This window comes from Drosophila teissieri, chromosome 3L (assembly GCF_016746235.2).
Source record: "Drosophila teissieri strain GT53w chromosome 3L, Prin_Dtei_1.1, whole genome shotgun sequence".
NCBI lineage: Eukaryota > Metazoa > Arthropoda > Insecta > Diptera > Drosophilidae > Drosophila > Drosophila teissieri.
In genome coordinates, this window is record NC_053031.1 from 24,230,002 (window position 1) to 24,248,695 (window position 18,694).

At 43.2% G+C, this 18,694-nt stretch overlaps 2 protein-coding genes and 1 long non-coding RNA gene across 3 annotated transcripts in view; 1 reads left to right on the forward strand and 2 right to left on the reverse strand.

Annotated features, from left to right (window-relative positions):
• Positions 1 to 203: 203 nt before the first annotated feature.
• LOC122618026 (uncharacterized protein K02A2.6-like) lies at positions 204 to 1,532 on the reverse strand. Its single transcript, XM_043794146.1, has one exon. It carries the CDS (start codon positions 1,530 to 1,532, stop codon positions 204 to 206), a length of 1,329 nt encoding a protein of 442 aa, XP_043650081.1.
• A 5,125-nt stretch (positions 1,533 to 6,657) lies between these two features.
• Positions 6,658 to 7,106, reverse strand: LOC122616113. The gene is made up of 3 exons (XR_006325893.1): positions 7,086 to 7,106; positions 6,824 to 6,836; positions 6,658 to 6,765 (listed from the first exon to the last, which is right to left on the reverse strand). It is a non-coding gene; the product is annotated as an uncharacterized LOC122616113 (long non-coding RNA).
• A 6,676-nt stretch (positions 7,107 to 13,782) lies between these two features.
• Positions 13,783 to 18,694, forward strand: part of LOC122616112 (acetylcholine receptor subunit alpha-like) — a 171,094-nt gene continuing 166,182 nt past the window's right edge. The window contains exon 1 of the mRNA XM_043791414.1: positions 13,783 to 14,046. Coding sequence (XP_043647349.1) covers positions 13,807 to 14,046 — 240 coding nt within the window. The 5' untranslated portion in view covers positions 13,783 to 13,806. The remainder of the gene's footprint in view (positions 14,047 to 18,694) is intronic.

An 18,694-nucleotide genomic window follows, 5' to 3' on the forward strand; every position in this document is an offset into this window, starting at 1 on the left:
TTTGTGCGTCATCATTGGATAAGAGGTTACCTTCTAGATCTCTGACTGGTTTGTTCTGTCTGTGATGGGTTCCTGTGATCCGTGAGATCTGCTGGTATGATTTATAGATAATATATATATATATATTCAGTTCGTTTATTCCGATCTATGGTATTCGCACATCCACGCTGCTTGGCAGTCCGCTCAGGAGTAATAAGGGATAATCACTCAGATACTAGGCCATCGGTAGCGTCTCTCCCGTCGCTGCTCTCCCGATGCTTGGTCGTTGGCAACGCCGGTCGCCACATCCCTCCTTTATTAACAAGTTTTAGCTTTAATGGCGGCAGGGGTGGCTGGATCCCGAGGCTTCCTTCTGGGGCCTGGAGTACTGCGTTCTCCGGGGTAGGTGTTGATTCCGGTAAGCTGTCATCTGGTTGCGGCGTTGGGCAGGAGGCTGGATACGTTTGGCTAGCTGGAACTTTCTTAGGATGTGAGACATTTCTTCTTAGTTTTCTACCACCCCCTTCGATCACCACAATGTTATTGTGTCGTTCTAAAACCGTAAATTCCGTCATGTCGAAGTTCGATGTAAGTTTGTTTGAGAACACTACGTTTTTTAAAAACACCTTGTCGCCCACTTCTATATCGACTTCCTTTGCCCCTCTTCTTTTGTCGGCTGCCTGCTTTCCCTTATTCTTTTCAATAATATCTTTATCTCTCTCTCCAGAGTCTAAGGTATTCTCGCAGATATCCCCAATGCCCGGTATTTTGTCACGGATGACTCTGTTGAACATCAGCTTTGTGGGCGCAGACCCTGTTGTTCCATGTGGGGTTACGTTGTACATAAGAACGAATTTTTGGATTTCCTCTTTGTAGTTTTTCCCATTTGCGTATGCTATTTTTAAGCGTTTTACAAGGGCTCTGTTCATGTTTTCAACTTCCCCGTTTGCTTGCGGCCAATACGGTGGGGCTCGAACTTGTTTAATGTCGCACGCTTTGCAGTAGTTAGAAAACTCCTCGCTAACATATTGGCGTCCATTATCCGTTCGTAGGTGCTCAGGATATCCCAGTCTACAGAAGATCTCTTTCATTGCCTCTACCAGGGTCGTTGAAGATATGGTTTTAAGAAACTTATGCTCCATATATCGTGAGAAATAGTCAATGAAGACTAGAACAGATTCATTGTTGGGAAGCGGACCTAGTAAATCCGACGCTACCCAAATCCAAGGGCCAGTGGGAAAAGGATTCCTGTCCATAGGGGGTGGCCTGATGTCTTGTGATACCAGGCAACAATCTCGGCAAGCTTTGACAAACTTTTCTGCTATTTGTGGCCACCATACTTTGGATCGCAGGCGGCGTTTCATTGCTGTCTCGCCGGGATGTCCTTCGTGGGCTAACTCCAGTATTTTTACTCTCAGAGATGTGGGCACGACTAGGCGGTTTCCCCTCAAAAGGAGCGAGCCAACCGCTGAAAGCTCATACCGAAACGGGTAGAAGCCCACTGAACTATCGGGCTTCCAGGAGTCGTTCTCCAGGCAACTGATTGCATCCATAATCTCTTCATCCCTCTTGGAAGACTCTGCTATTTCATGAATTGTCATAGATCTTGGGATAGAGCTCGCGAAGGATGCTGTGTTCCGTCTTGTGGTCGATTGGTTCTACCGCCGATAGTTGACAGAGTCGAGACAACGCATCTGATATGTTTTCTTTTCCGGATTTATAGATAACGGTGAACGTATATGCCTGGAGCCGCAGAAGCCACCTTTCAATGCGAGCTGGGGGCTTGGATGTTGGTTTGAAAATGGCTTCCAAGGGCTTGTGATCAGTTACGAGTTCGAAGTGCAGGCCCGCCAGATAGTAGTAAAATTTCTCCACTGCCCAAACCAGCGCTAGGCTCTCTTTTTCCGTTTGAGAGTAGCGTTTCTCCACCTCCGACAGGGCCTTGCTAGCAAAGGTAATTATTAAAGATTCGTTGTCGACTTTGAATTGCAATAACACAGCCCCAAGGGCAACCGGGCTGGCGTCCGCAATCACCCGTGTTCGATGTCTTGGATTGAAATATGATAATTTGGGTACCTTGGATAGGAGATTCTTTAGGTTGCTGAAAGCATTTTTCTCGGCTTCGCCCCAGGTGAATTTGCTTTCAGTTTTCAGCAGTTTCAGCAGTTTCAGCAGGATCTGTGTGACTTGCAAGGTCCGGAATGAACTTCCCGACGTAGGTCACCAAACCGAGGAAGCTCCGCGTTTCTTCTTTGTTCTTTGGGTCTCTGAAAGATCGGATGACGTCAATTTTCTCAGGGTCGACTTCTATTCCCTTGTCGGATAAAATATGTCCGAGGAATTTTAGTTTTCTTGTCTTCCAGATGCACTTTTCTTTATTCAGTAGGACATTATTTTCCTGGAAGATTTGGCATACTTCTTTTACGGCGCTGTCGATTTCGAGGTCAGTTGCTCCAAAGATGATGATATCATCGATGAAGTTCATGGCGTTAGGTACCGCAGATAGCATCTGCTCGAGAAGGCGTTGAAAAATTTCGGGAGCAGAATTTACTCCAAACATCAAACGCTTATAGCGGAAAAGTCCCCTTGGAGTTATGAACGTTGTTATTTCCCGGCTCGATTCATCAAGGGCCAGTTGGTGATAGGCGTCCTTGAGGTCTAGGCGTGCGAAGAATTTAGCCTCTTTGAGTCTGGTCATAAAGCAGTCGAAAGTTGGTAATGGGTAGTTTTCCCGTAGGATTGCTTTGTTTGCCAGTCGCATGTCGACACATAAGCGGATGTCCCCGTTCTCCTTAAACGCAAGCACGATGGGAGATATCCAAGCACTCGGGCCCGTGACTGGTTCAATTATATCTCGACTCAGGGCTTCATCCAGTTTTTTCATGACTTTGTCCTCGAGCGCTGCCGGGATTCGTCTCACTGGTTGTTGAACGGGTTTCACATCATAATCTATGGAAAGGCTTACTTCAATGTTTTTCCATTTTGGAAAAGGCTTCATTTCCTCAATACGGTTAATGTTTTCGGAGGACTTTTAACTCTATAGCCGTGTCTCGGCCCAGCAGAGATTGTTCTCCATTTTCAATCACGTGAAATGAGGCAATCTCTTCGGTACCCGGCTCAACGGAAATTGGGGCCTCGAAAATATACATTACTCGTAGTAATTTATTAGAGGCATAGGCTCGGAATTGCTTTTCTGTATGAGTTCTTACGTCAAAGACTGTGGCTTTTCTCTTCACTAGCAGAGACCAGTCCGCGTGGCTGATAAGGTTAAACTTGCACCCCGAGTCAATAATCAAAGAAATTTCACGGCCTCCCACTCGGCATCGTATGAACTCCTCTTCATCTTCGCTTGACACTTTAAAGCAATGTGTTTCGCCCTTTTTGAATTTGGAGCTGGTGGCCTCCTCTTCGACAGAGCGAATATACGTGCGGGGCCTTTTTAGGTTATTCCTTTGGGACTTAAGGAATCGGTCGTTCAAGTTAGTTCGGCACTTCCTGGCAAAGTGTCCAGGCTTCGAGCATTTATTGCAAGTTACATTTCTTGCCGGACATGATGGGTCGTTGTGTGTGTGTCCGAATTTTCCACATCTGGGGCACTCCCCACTCTGTTTAAAACCACGATGTGTAATTTTACAGATGGGTTCCGCAATTGGTCTTGATGTCATTTCTTTTGATTCTTTGTTGATCTGCTCCTCAACCTGACATGCTTCGATCATTTCCTCTAGTGAATGCTCCTTTCCCAGAAGTCTTTTCTTGAGGTCTAGAGGTGCCCACACATCTATGATTTTATCCTTTAGACATATATCCTCAATCTCCGCTTTTGAGGATCCGAATGCACATCGTTGCATTTGTTGGCGGAGTCGCAACATGAAATCACCAAAGCTTTCTGTGTCCAACGGTGTCAGGCCTCTGAATAGATGTCTTTCAAACGTTGAGTTTTGCTTCGGTGAAAAGTGTTTATTTAAATGGTCGATGAGGATATTATAGATGTCTTTTTTATTTTCGTCGCTGGGCTCCACCAGCGCACCAGGTAGAGAGTATACTACTGACTGTAGCTGGACTCCTCCCAAAAGCAGTAGCTTACTCCTCTTCCGCTTCTCGGTAACAATACCCTCCGCCTCGAGGTATATTGTAAACGCCCTCAACCACTTCTCCCATTCATTTCGGAGGATTGTCTTGTCGATCACCTCGCACAGAAACGGTTTAATGATACTGTCGGTCATTTCCAATACGGGACCTAGAATTGGGGTTTATGACGAAAGACATTATTAGATTTACGACTTGACTTGTAATTAATACCCGGCTCTCTTAGGAGCTTGTAATTATTACCCAGCCTCAGTTCAATAATACCTCCCATTTACATTTGGGGTTTTGTTGTTTCCGTTTTTCCTTTTAGATTTTATGAATTCTTTTGGCTTGTGGAGAGAATACTGCTCCACCCGACCTTTAACCTTTTTGTTTGCAACTCAAACCGATTACCCAGCTCTTTCTTAAAAGCTTGTAATATTTTTCATTTTTCCTCCGTTTTTATTATTATTTTTTTTTTAATTATTAAAATATTTATTTATTTATATATTTCGTGTTCTGTTTCTTTCCTTTTTTTTTTTCAAAATATGCTTTGGCTTGTACCACTACTCGGCTCCTCTCTTAGAGCTTATAATGCGTACTCGGCCCTTGCAACTCTTTGGTTGCTAGAGAAATTTTTCTCCAGCTCACCTTTCAAGCTTGTAAAGAGTATTTACTCTTATTGGTTTTTTTTTCTTATATCCTGGTTGCTAGAGAGTGTCTCTCTAACTCACTTTTTCTTAAGCTTGCGAAGAGTAATCTCTTCACTCAGCCTATCTGTCGGAGTGCATGTGTGTTGGATGAGAGTGAGCGAAAAATTGTGCATTTACTCATTCTGCTTTGTGCTTAACGTCATTTATGTTGGCCACGTGCAATCTGCACTCGCGCAGCTTATTCCTTCTCTCCTCTTTTCCACATTTTTATGTGTGTATATGCCGGTAGGCACGTTCCATCACACACACACTCACGCACAGCCTATATCACGCCACTCGTTTACCGTAATTTCACGCCTTTTTCCTAATTCATCAAATTTACCAAAGTTTTAGTTATTATCATTATCATTTACCAATTTTTTTTACTCGTCGCCAATGTAATGACCCGCTTACTAAGAGTAACACGCGTTATGATTTATAGATAATATATATATATATATTCAGTTCGTTTATTCCGATCTATGGTATTCGCACATCGACGCTGCTTGGCAGTCCGCTCAGGAGTAATAAGGAGTAATCACTCAGACACTAGGCCATCGGTAGTGTCTCTCCCGTCGCTGCTCTCCCGATGCTTGGTTGTTGGCAACGCCGGTCGCCACAAGTACATTTACGATTGTTTCGTCGTCGATATTACGGAGATCATTGGAGTATATAACTCCTTTGGAGAAGTTAAGGGTCTTGTGTTCACTGACTTCCTCAGGGAAGTTGCGAAAGTTGGTCATTTTTAGGAGTTTTTGTGATTGTAGGGTGTCTTTAGTTTTGATTAGCATCGATCCTTCCTTTGTGACCTTGGCTGTTTCCACTTCACCGTTGCATGTGTAGTCAAAAACTTGTTTTCCTAAGAATGGGTTTACGTTTTTGAATGTTTCATTGTCTGTTCTGTTTATGATGAAGAATTTGGGTCCAGTGTCGGATGATTTAAATAATCTATTTATATCGGGAGGCATTTTTTTTGTTGTTTATTGGGCACTAGCCCTGTTGGGTCATGCAGCCGCGAAAACTGTGCAGTAGACTAATCTTATACTTGTAATATTGCAAGCCGAAGTAGTCAGTAGTAGCAGTTGCGATGCCCATAGTGCAAACCGCTATTCTCGCATGAATTTATCTGTACGGCGCTCATTCTTTCGTTTCTTGTTAGTGCAGCGCTCCAAGTGGCGCACCCCAAAGTCTGGCGTCTCTTTTTTTGTTTCTCTTTTTATGTTGTTTGTTTGTCAAAAATGTTGTATAAGGTCGGTGTTGTTGTTGGTTTTTAACTGATAAGGCGTTTAGATCCGCTGTTTATTAGTAACACGTCTTTACTTCTCGTGCACGAAAATATGACTGATTATAAATTATATATTTTCCCGATTTCTCTTGAAGTTTTTCCATGAAATTTTTTTGATACAAATTAGAGCATAGAACGTCTTAGCCCAATCAAGAGCTGATATTTATTATTTGTTAATAAATAGGCTGTGTACTTTAATACGAAGAGTAGAAGACCTTAAGCCGCCTTAAGCTTAAAAGACAGCTCTTTTTGGGCCACTATTTTAAGCCGCTCTCTATTCCTCTACCGCTGCGATAAATTTTCTCTCCCCTTCTTCCCAGGCCTACTTTAACGTCCACAAGCCGCCAAAAACTGTCGTGCGTGTATTTCCATTGGCAGATCTTCAGTTTCTGCGAAATAAAAGATATCGGAACCTCGTTTCTTTCGCGTCTTGCTTCATAAGTACCGCTCCAACTCCTGTACATTGATTAGAGAAAAATTCGTCAAATTTTTTAAATTCCTTATGTTCTTAATGGTATTGGTAATTGTGGAACCACCCACTCATACCTAAAAACTCATTGATTTTGGGTTTGGAAAATAAAGATCGATTATGTTTTGTCTGGGTTGTTTCCTACAGTTCCATTTCCAAAACATGTCCTGAGTAATTCACCACCTTGCCGCAAAAATTTATCTTTTCCACGTTTATGGTTAGATTGGCTTTTCGAAGGTGCAAAACTTTTATGTGTCTCACGAATGTATCTGAAACTATGCGCAGGCCGTCTAGATTAATGAACACCAGGTTTCTCAAATCTGCAGGTATTACCTTATCCATCAACCTGCGAAAGGTATAACCACATCTTGGTAAAGGGGTCTCCCTGGCTCTGTAAATACTTTTTAAATACAAGCTTGTATCCAGCGGGATCTGCCAAAATGCATCCTTAAGGTCTAAGCTCATATTTTACACATACATATTTTATATATATGTATATATATATTTTATATTTTATATATATATAAAATATATATTTTAAAATATATATATATTTTTATTTATTTATTAAAGGCATGGGATACGCAAATTTAACCTTCACCTCATTTAGCTTTCAGCTATCGATGCAAAGCCAAACTTTGTCTGGTTTTTGCACAAGGATTACTGGAGAGGTCCAAGCGCTGGATGACTCTTCAATAACACCTAACTTGAGCATACTTGTATATCAGTTTTATTGTTGCGGATGATACAGTATAATGCCGTTTCTTCACTGGTTTTGATTGAAAAACATCAATAGGGTGAGCAATCAGATGGGTGTCTTTTTTAAGAATTGCATGAAGGCTTATACGTATCAGCTTTACCTCAGCCATAACAGAAAACACGTCGGTCCCTTTTTCTGGCCGTTTCAGCACTGCAAGTCCATGGCTAAATCTATGTTTTCTTTTATTTGTTCGCTTTTCAATTCGGACTCTATCTGGCATTGAACGTCGCAAAACCTGTCCCCTGGGTACCTGACGTTGGGAAAATCCCTGAGCCTTCAGAAATAAAATTTCGTGCTGAATTTCGGGTAGGAGACTGGCCCTTAGAGTTTTAAACATGGATCCTTTGGACATGGGCTGCGACAATCTATCCGCAAAAGTCGCAATTACCCGGTAGAAATTATCGAACAATTTATTTTCGCGTTGTTTTATCTGTTTGATTTCCGTCTTAATTTTCCTGTCAGTTGTGTCGTCCTTAAATTGCTCTTTCAGTACGGCACATAATGCACCACGGGTACACTTTTGTGGTACTGCCGATACCAATCGCTCACAATGCCCTCAAATAATGTACTGAGTGTATTTGTGTGTTGCCCAAAGGCAATGTAGCCGTGATGGCTTTCGAGATAGCTGATCTTATACTTTCGGCCATTACTGCCTGACCTTACCAAGTCGTGGTAAGAATTTTAATGGGATAAGAAATATTTCTGGCGCATATCGGAAAAATATTTTTTAAAATGTTGGTTACGTCTTATTTCTTAAGTCTATGATTTAGACCGCATTCCTCCCTAATCGCTGGCCTTCTGGCTCAGTAATTATACCAGTGATAGACAAAATTATTACGGCTAAAGCAGGAGCAATGTTTTATTATCGAAGCGTAAGCTTTCGGATCTTGGACAGAACTGACTTAAAAGCTAACATGGAAAAGCTTCACAGCGGCCTCTGCCAATGTGCAGAGCTTTTGCCGGCTATGTTTGCGCTTCCGGCCAATTGCTTGGACAGCAATTTGACCGGTGCTGGAGTGCGGTTAACTTAGTTAACTACTCACCCCTCAAGATTAAGGCCGCCCTCGGCTGAGCCTATTTGGGCAAGGACTTCCTTCAGTTGGGCTGTTTATTTTCTGGCCCTCGTGGCTCGCTAAAAGGTTAGGCCGATGCAGATAAGGGCGCAGAAAATTGCTCCTGCAATTACCGCTATCGGACTTAGTCGGTATCCGTCGACGTCTTTCTCGAATTTCCGGATCTGCGCCAAATTCTTTTCACCCAGTGAAGGTATGGGAGGCTCAGGATCTCTTGTTTCATCGAGATATTCAGGACAGGAGAGTTAGCTACACCCGGTGCCCTTTTCTGGACCATGTCGTGATTTATGAAGACGGTCTCGTTAACCATAGCACTCTCACTAAATGTTATTAAGTGCGTGCCTCTAACGTGGATGTTTGTTCCATTATCGACGCGCACAAGTGCTGGTCTATCATTGATGATGATTATGCCTTCGTCGACGTAGGTGATTGGATGCAGGTCGCTCTGCTGTGTGTCGCAATGTGCCACAACTGCAGCGTGGAGTTCTTGGGCACACGAGCTCACCGAAGATAACTGGCAAAACGCCGCCCCGGGTGATATGGAGCAGTTCTTCACAGTGCGGATTGCTCTGTTGCACTCCGCCACCACATTATCCTCTAAGCTCAACACCGTATCATGGTGTACCACTGGAAGGACGGCGATCTTATTACAGGCCATAATGATCTTGGGGAATTTTATTATGAAATGCAAGATGTTAAGGGATTGTAAAACTTTTACGGACGCAACGGACAAAATTACCCTTATGGGGGTGTTGGTGGGCTCCTCGCCCCAAACATTTTCCAAATCTTCATGGTCCAGGAAGATTGGACTACGTTGATTTTTGCGAGTGTGATTGTTAGCATAAGGTTCTGCAATTCCATGACAATTCTATTGCGTGTTCGCTAACATTTCGTAAAGATGACCTGTATCGATTTGTGCATTTTTGGAAGCTTTTATAAGTTAAGTTCGGTAAGTTCGTTAATTCGAACTTGTGTTTTAGTATTGATTTCAATTTGGCTATTATGTGCATTAATCAGCCGTGCTTCAGTGAACTTAATCTTCTAGACATCTTTAGCGTCAGATGTCCTTGCGACAACCTTCAACGCAGTTGCCAAGAAGTCTAGGCTCCTAGCCACTCTGTGGTGGATGCGCAACGAGTCAAGCATGTCACGGAGATGAGCGATATTAATGCTCAGGAGCTTCTTCATGTGGGACTGGGGGAACATCTCTACCATACTGTCGGTTTTGTCAATCACTCGTCTATACTCAGTGAGATTAGCCAAGTGTCTAACGTAAGCAAATTCCTCCCAGACTAAGACTTTACCGTCAATGATGGGAATATAGTCTGCTTGAGTAGTATGTGATATGGGCCGAAGTCACGGCCAAAAGACAAAGTAGAAGCGATGGAAACGACCTGCAATTGTTTGTGATTAATTAATGTATTCTCGGTTTCTTGTCAAATTTTGGGCGTTTTTGATTTTTTCCTGGACATCACTTCGTGAATCGTCCGGATCTGCCCGCATGACCTTGGCCGGTTTCTTGTTAATGACAGAGTGGATAGACTTGTTATATCTGGCTGTGGCCAGCAAGATCAACTCCACCGTGTCACTTATGCCTTTATCGATTTTGGGCATCTAGCGAGTTCGACCAACGTGCTGTGGAAGCGTTCCACCTGTCCGTTGGAGACGCTATGGAGGGGCAGCATTCGAGATGCTGACGCCGAAATGGTTTTCCAGCATGGCCACTATTGTGTTCGATTTCAATGAGGGTTCATTGTCGCAGTAGATGGCTTTGGGGAAAACATTCATAAGTTGTAGCAGGGGTGGTTTTAGATCCTCTATGCTTCTAGACGGGATCGGCTGAACCATGGCGAATTTCGAAAACTTGTCCACGAGGAAGTATTTCCTAACCGTTGAGAAAATATCGATGTGCAGTATCTCTCCTACATGGCCCGGGATTGGTGTTTCACCGAGCTCCTGTTTTTTTGGATGTCTATCATATTTCGCCTTGGCGCAGGTTTAGCAGTTGGCGCCTATCTCGCTCGCCAATTGAGTCATCTTGGGGAAGTAGTACTCGGAGTACCTGCTTCACGTTCTCTTGGCCTGTGTAGTGCTCTGCGATGAGGATTTCTTTCCTCTCCTCGACCGCGAAAATGTCGGTGACCCTTTTGGTATTGTGACACTTTTTGCAATACCAGAATACCACTTCGTCCTGGATTTGTGCCAACGTGTGAAGATCACAGTGGAAGGCATTCACACCATTAGGGATAATGGTGTTGGCAAGTTCTTCTAGCAAAGTTTGTTTGCACGAGAAGTTGATCGAGTGGCGCCTCTTATTTCAAATTGTATAAAAGTGCGTTTCCAAGGGAAGCGCGCCTTTTCTAAAATTATTTTGTTCTGGAAGCAATTCACGGGTTTGTCCGTGGACTCGATAGTGTGTGTAAGCGAAAGTTCACTGTGAACCGTGGCCGCGCAGGACTCTGGTTCCTGGTTTCCAACAACGTTGAGTTGTTGTCTTGAGAGGGCATCTGCAACGAGGTTATTTTTGTAAAAAAATCGTGCACCGGACTCATCGATGCGTGCTTTCCATCTCTTAATCTTAGCGTTCGGATTGGATTCCGATACCGCAAACGTCAAGGGTTGGTGATCGGTAAAGATGTTAATTTCTTTAACCGCATATAAGTTGTGCCGCAACTTGGCTAGTGCCCAGACTATGGCTAACAGCTCCCTTTCGTTGTTAGCATTGTTAACCTCTCTGTCGCTCAATGTCCTGGAGATCATTGTAAACGGACGCCCCTCTTGGGACAGCACTGCGCCAATGCCGTAGGCCGAAGCATCTGTCGTTAGATCAAACGCTTTTTTGTAGTCAGTGTATCTGAGGATGACGTCCTCAGATGCCAGGATAACACTCCCATTTTTGCCCTTCAGTATGTCCGAAACGGGCCTCGCTATTGATGCGAAATAGCTGGCTAAGCCCAAGAATGACCTTACCTCAAATACGTTTTTGGGTTCTGACAATTTTTGTATGGCCCTAACCTCTTCTGCGTCAGTCGCCGCACCATTGTTGGTGACGATGAACACTAGGAAGCTCACGCTTTTCTTACAAAACGTGACTTTTCTGCCGATATTCTCATGTTAGCATCGTATAGGCTCTTAAGAACCCAATCTACGTGCCTAACATGGGCATTTTAATCTTCTGAAAAGATGATGACGTCATCGACGTAAACGTAGCAGAACTTGCCGATCTGCTCTCGCAGAATATCGTCAAACGTTCTCTGGAAGATGCTTGCAGCATTCCTGAGTCCAAATGGGTTCTTCGGAACCCATACTGAACGGAGTTCACTGAGAATGATGTCTTCTTACGGTCGCATTCAGCGAGCGTGATTTGGTGGTAGCCAGACTTCAGATCGAGTGTCGTGAAGTATTTGGCCTTTCCGAGGTTCCCCAATATCATTGAGATATTGGGCATGGGGTATTTATCTGGTACGGTCCTTTCGTTCAGTTTGCGGAAGTCCAGTACCAAACGCATTTTTTTGTTGCCCGCCTCGTCGGTGCCCTTTTTGTCTACGACCCATATTGGGTTATTATAGGGGGACTTTGACCTTTGGATTATGCCATTCTTAAGCAGTTCCTGAATTTCACCGTTGACGAAGTCAGCCGCTCCCATGGGGTATGGGTATAATTTGGCATAAATGGGCTCCTCGTCAATCGTCCGGATGGTAGCTACCACCGACGTATCGTAGGGAAGAGCCTCATTAAGAGCCTCATCAGCAAAAGCTTTTTTCCTATTCCCGAGCATTTTTAAAAAAGTGCCCTTAATTAAGGGCGGTGCGTCCAAGCAATCTACCTTGGTAAAATTGACATCGGGGCAAGTTTGAAAATCTATTTGTTCTGCTTCGGAGCCCCATTTGAGCTGACCGGAAGCTAGGCAATCTGACTCGCCGGCCAGTTTTAACAGGTCTAGGCCAATGATCGCTTCGAAGGAGGTCATATCTGGTAGTAAAAAAAATGTAACTTTAAGGTTAAAAATGGACACAAAACATTTTTTAGTGATTGTAGTCACACCATGAAACGAATGGATTGCAAATGGGGACTTCACCGGGCGAACGCCTTTCAACCCCTTAAATTGATGATGAAATGGATGAAATTTTTTGACGCTCCCGGTCAACCAGCAGTTTTATGTCGATCCCCGCTACTCTTCGTCTGATGACTGGTAGCAGGGATTTTCTCCTAAAAAATTAATGGCATCAGAGTCATACTCTAGTATGGCATCATCGTCGACTTTACCCGCTGCACTGGAGGCCGCGGTGGCATAAGCCGTGTCCGAATTATCTGAGGCCTTGGCAAAATGGTTGACCCTTTGCATTTTAGGCCGGACCGAGCGGCCAGACGTGGCCGGCTTCCATTTCGGGTCGGCCGGGGCGTGAGATGGTTGCACTCTGGACAATGACGGGTCAACTTCCATAGGTTCCGGTGTGTTCCCTCGAGCCATTCCGTCGCTACGTGGAGCAGAGTGCACTTGTGCTGCCTAGTAAAGTGCGGGTTCTTTCCGGCACTTCCCTGCGAGTTGGCTTATGGAGGGGCCTGCTGGCGCTCCTGCACTTTGGGATATTGTTTACGATCCCAATCTTCTTGGCTTCTTGCAAACGAAGTTGCGAAGTTGTACCGGTCGTGATTGGACTCCACCTCCTGTGCCAGGGCGAGTGGTGATGGCAAGTCCTTCGGTTTTGCCGCGAACAGCACGTCCGTGAGGTTGCGCCTGAGTCCCGAGACGAAAACTCGTAAAACATCATCTCGGAACTTTTTGCACAGCACTGTTGCTGCCGACGCTTCATAGGACATGGTTGCCTTGTTGGTGAGCAAGGTGAGTTTTATTTCAACCTCGTCATAATACTGAAGGAGCGTCAGGTTTCCCTGTCTGAGGGTACCTAACTCCTGCTCGATGTGGGGTTAGTGCAGGGAATTCAAGTTCAAGTGAAACGACAGTGCACTATGGGGAATTCGACCTGTTTTTTTGGCATAAATGTACATATGCGACTTCGCACACTCTCCGGGTGCGCATTATTCAGGTTCACTAGCCGACCAAATTTACATCACATTTAGGATCACGAGGTCGAATAGGAGACTTGTGTTTTGTCTGTCCGTTGCAAGCATAATAAACGTCTATATCCTAGGACCTATAGGTTGTATGAGATTAATTAATTCCACATTTTGTACATACATTTCCATATATATTTTTTTTATAATTTTATTGTTTGTTCTGCCAATTTCTATCGATATAGCAAACAAACGCTTTCAAATTTCAAATATAATACATTTAACCGACACAAGGTTGCGCAATATCTTCAATGGACTCCCACTAGCGTTTTAAAATATACTGTTTGATTAAATAAAATAAATTAAAGTTTTTCAATTAAGATTAATTTTTAACTTATTTCTGTTTTCAGGACTTTATAAATAAATTCGACTTTCAAAAAAGTTTTTGAGTTTAAGACGAAAGCGCAATGAAGTTTTTATTTGAAATACTAAGACTATTTATTAGAAAGCTTTCTTCGGGTGGAACTCTCAGAGCTTGGATACTTTCAGCTCTCATGGTACACGGAGCAGTAGCTGGAAATCCGGACGCAAAACGATTATATGATGATCTATTAAGCAACTACAACAAATTAGTTCGACCTGTTGTTAATACTACAGATGTTTTAAAAGTTTGCATTAAATTAAAACTTTCACAGCTTATAGATGTGGTAAGTAAGTAATATAACCTTTTAAAGTTGGACTCCTGAATTATAATATAGTAAATTTCCTAATGTACAGAAAATAAATTTAAAGCCGTATTTCCAAATTACGATTATATTTCATAAGCTGTCAAACTACAAGAAAACTTATTGATTATATTATCGGAGTTGTTGCCGGGTATTAGAACGGGGTAATACAAATGGACTTTGTTCTTCAGGGGTGAGCAAACATTTATAAGCTTTCAGTCTCAGATGCGTCTTGGCCTCTATGTGTTTCCGCCAGGTGAGCCGCTTGTCCAGATGAATACCTAAATATGTTACGTCATCGGCTTGTGGGATGCGCTTGTGGTTCATAACCAAGGGTGGGCAGCTTTGTTTGTTTAGGGTAAACGTAACCTGGTAGTCTGTTGGGATGTCTGCCGTGTATAGGATGCATAGAATTGGACGCAGAACATTTCATTGGGGCACTCCAGCTTCTATAGGACAATTGCTTGAAGTGCTTGAACTGCATCTAAACGCGAACACTCTTTGGTATAGGTAAGACTTTAGATGCTTATGTATGTTTTAAGGCAACATGCTATGGGATCTTGTGGTGCTAAGTCAGATGCAGTTAAGGGGGGATAGTATATGAATTAGTGGCTGGATATGGTTGAGATACATTTCTGAGATGATCAAGAAGGCTCTTGCTCTGTCCATGTCACTACGAGACCAGTTTTCGGTAGAGTTACGGAGGGGTACAACAGTTTCTGTTGATTCCTATTTACTTTCCACAATGAGTTCTTTGGGCTGGTGGTAGTGGTGGCTTCTTCTTTCTTAAGTGCTTTAGTAAGTCTGCGAGACTCTACTCTACTCTTTGCACCAGGTGATCTGCGCTCCTGCCACTCCCTTCGAAGTCGTCGTTTTTGAACTTTGTACTGCATAAGTGGGTACCTTGTGCAGTTAACGCTTTTCCTGCTGCAACTAGTGTTGATTCTAGGTCACCAGCAAACTGATCAGTGTCATGCTCGGCTTCGACGGGGCTAGAAAATACGGTATGGGAACAAACATTTTTTTTGTACCTCTCCCAATTGGTCCTGTTGCTTGTAAGCCTATACGGCCGCTTGATGTGTTGCAGCTGGTACAAAATATGAAAGAGCACCGGACAGTGATCAGAAGAAAGTTAGTGAAGTACCTCAGCTGTAATCATTGATTGGGATATTTTCTTGGTGATGGCAAAGGCAATCAAAACTGGAAGCTCCTTAGAATCCGCTGGCCAGTATGTAGGCGCACCCGAAGAAACATAATTAAGCTTGCTTTGCGGTTTAATGATTGCGTTGTACAGCTATTTTCCTTTTGGGGTCACTTACCGAGATCCCCATGACATTCCAATCGCCAGCGAGTCAAAAAGTGTTGTGAATTTGTCCTCAGATATTGTGAAGAGGGGTGGGCAATAGACAGCAGCCAGTGAGAGCACCGTTATAGCATTGCAATTCTCAATGCATTCTCAACTTTCCAGCTTTTATAGTTCCTGAAATCTCGACGTTCATACGGACATGGCCATATCGACTCGGCTATTGATCCTGATTAAGAATATATATACTTTATATGGTCGGAAGCGCTTCCTTCTCCCTGTTACATACTTTTCAACGAATCTAGTATACCCTTTTACTCTGCGAGTAACGGGTATAAAAATAGGAAAAGAAAATCGACCACGCAGTCTGATTGTCCCGCCAGGAGGGGATGTAGTTGAGGTATTTGCGGATAGGTCTACTCTCAAGTCAGAGGACGCACGTTTCGACGAAATATGTACATACTTTTCGGCAGACATTTTATAAAACCCAGTTCAACCACTAACTGTAGCAAGCAGCCACACTAACTAATACCTCTAACTCAACATGGAGATCCGTATCATTCTATTTTCGAGGTGGTACAGTTACCGTAATAAAAGAAAAATCAGAGAAGTCAACCAAAGTCTAATATTTAGGAGTTCGGATAAATTTTACCGTGCTTAATGCTCAGTGTTCCAAGAACCATTCAAATCGTTGAAAGAACAAGTTAATATTTTGTCCCACTCTAAACGAAGGCCCACTGCCTTCGCTCTGCCTAAGCTCTGTGCTTAGGATTTGTGCGGAAACCTGGTGCAAGCCTCTTCTGAAACCGTTTACCACCTCTGGAAACTTCACAGTTTTGCTATATATGGAAGGAGTCCTTTGAGATCCCTCTCCATAAAAAAGGTAACATATTGGATGCAATAAATTATAAAGGTATCACTTAATTGTCGGCTATCCCTAAGCTTTTTAAAAAGGTATATTATATGACCATGCCAGCCCGGTTTTATGAAACGCAGATCAACAACCACTAACCTTTTTGAGCTTACTTTCTTCGTAATACAAGGCATACAAAAATTATCAAATATATGTCATCTAAACTGACGTTAGTAAAGCATTTGACTTAATCATTCACTTTTGGTTAGAAAACTTTTAGGGTATTATTAGGTTTCCCTGTTTATCTTCTAAATTTGAATTAAAGTTATCTGAATGGAGGGACGCAACGGGCCCCTATAAAAATTCTCTTTCTTGTATTCTCTGAGTCACATCCGGCGTCCCACAAGGAATCCATCTTGGCCCACTCCTTTTTACCTTATTCTGATCCCTTGATCCACCTTCACCAAAATTTGACAAAAAAAAATCCTGCAATCAACGTACCTTATTTATCAACACATACGCTGTTAACAGGTAAATTTAATGGATGGAATGCGCTTTGTGAATCTTTAAAGGTAATCGCCGGATAAGCACCCGGGGCCATTTCTTTAGCGATAATTCCATTATACTAATAATGGCCAATGAAAATACCCGCCCACAACTCATAAGCCCATGTCATATCACGTAGTATAATAGGGATTTAAATTTTCAACTACAACTTCTATTTTTCACGATCGTACTTAGAGACTTAAAGCCTCCCTTAACAAAGGTGGGCGAATTCGCAGAGAGCGAGAGAGAGCCGGGAAGCTCTCGCAATAACCCGTTTGCGGACATCCTCGTCGACCAATGAACCTTTGGAAAGCCAATAAAAAAGAATCAGTACTTAGATCTGACACAATCTCTAAGTGCACCGCCTTGGACGCAAAACAAACAAATAAGGCATCGTAGGACTTGTACGGAGACCTTTCTCGATTTTTTAATGTCGTATTGACAGGGCCACAAAAATCAACGCCACATATAGAAAATGGGCGGAGAGCACGGAGTCTATTTGCGGGTAGATTTGGCACGATTTGTGTCATCAGTCGTGGCTTGCATTCGAAGCAGCGCACACATGATCGAACTATCTCACTACAGAGTTCCTGGGCGTTTACGGTCCAAATACGCTGTCGTAGGATGCTCACAAGTTCTCGAGGGCCGACATGAAAGCTTGAATGGTGCAGATGCCGGACGTAGATCTGCACAAATTGGGAGCGTTTAGTCATCAACATGGAAAAGTTGGCATCGTATGATGAAGGAAGAGTTAGCTAGTAATATACCGGTAACATCGGGTCGGTATACACGAACCGAGAAATAGATATATCATCCAGTTGAGACTGAATGATTTTTAGCATTTTCCAAGAAGTTTTCAAATGCATCGGAATCGACTTATCCCAATCTAACTTATTAAGCCAAAGTACCTGCAAGAGTATCTTTCCTTTAATCACAAAGGGACTTAATAATCCGAGAGGTCAAACCACTTCGATGCCAATGATAGTATGTTCCTTTTGGTTGCTTGGAGACCCATTACAGAAGTGTAATTTTAACCTTGAAGACATCTTCGGTAGGCAATAACATTATTCCTAATGGCTAAGTTAACTCTGAATCCGAGATAGGTATTGTCATAACTGTGCTCCCAGATGCAGTGACTTCAGGTGAGTTTGAAAACCACTTTGTCAATTCAAAACCTGCTGTTTGAAGAACCTGAGATACATCAGACTTAATTGTCTTTAGCTCGTCTAAGCATGCAGAACCATGTCATCGACGTAAAAACCGGATCCAATTACGTCGGCAGCTCTAGGGAATGAAAAGTTTGCAGATTCACTCAACCTTTAGAATAGCCAGAAATGGTCTGGTCCAGAATGGCTGGTCAAGTACCATAAGCGACGGTGTTCAGCTTTTATAATCTCACGGATTCATCTTTCCTTCACACTATGTGTTGAAGCTTCCTGAACCATCACTTGACGATACATCTTTTTTACATCGGCAGTCAGGGCATACCTGTGCACCTCTTCTTGAATCGTCGGCCCCTCTATCATGTTGTCATTTAAGGCCATCTGAGACGATTACAAGAAGCAGCGAACACGACGCGTAACTTTGTCGAAGGCCCTTACACGCATTGATGGCGAATGATATAATGTGAAGTAGAAGAGAAGGCAACATATGTGCTAGGGCGAGATATTCTTTCATAAATTCCAAGTCCTCATGCTAGGATCTCGAGACAACTTTCGTTTAAGCGACGAAACCGCCGATAACTGGAATGCTTGCGTCTTCATGAACCAAAGTTTCAAAAAGGCTGATAAAATTTTGAACTCCGAATAATCTTCACTAACTTTTGTCAATGCCAATTTTTGAAGTCGCGCACGAGCTTGGGCTACAGCAGCTGATCCCGAAGTTTCGCTGACGCTTGCAGTCTTTATGGCAGATACCAGAGACATTAT

Bases quoted from the DNA above. Each gene is read 5' to 3' on its own strand.
- LOC122618026 (XM_043794146.1), bottom strand. From the start codon at position 1,532: ATGGATGCAATCAGTTGCCTGGAGAACGACTCCTGGAAGCCCGATAGT.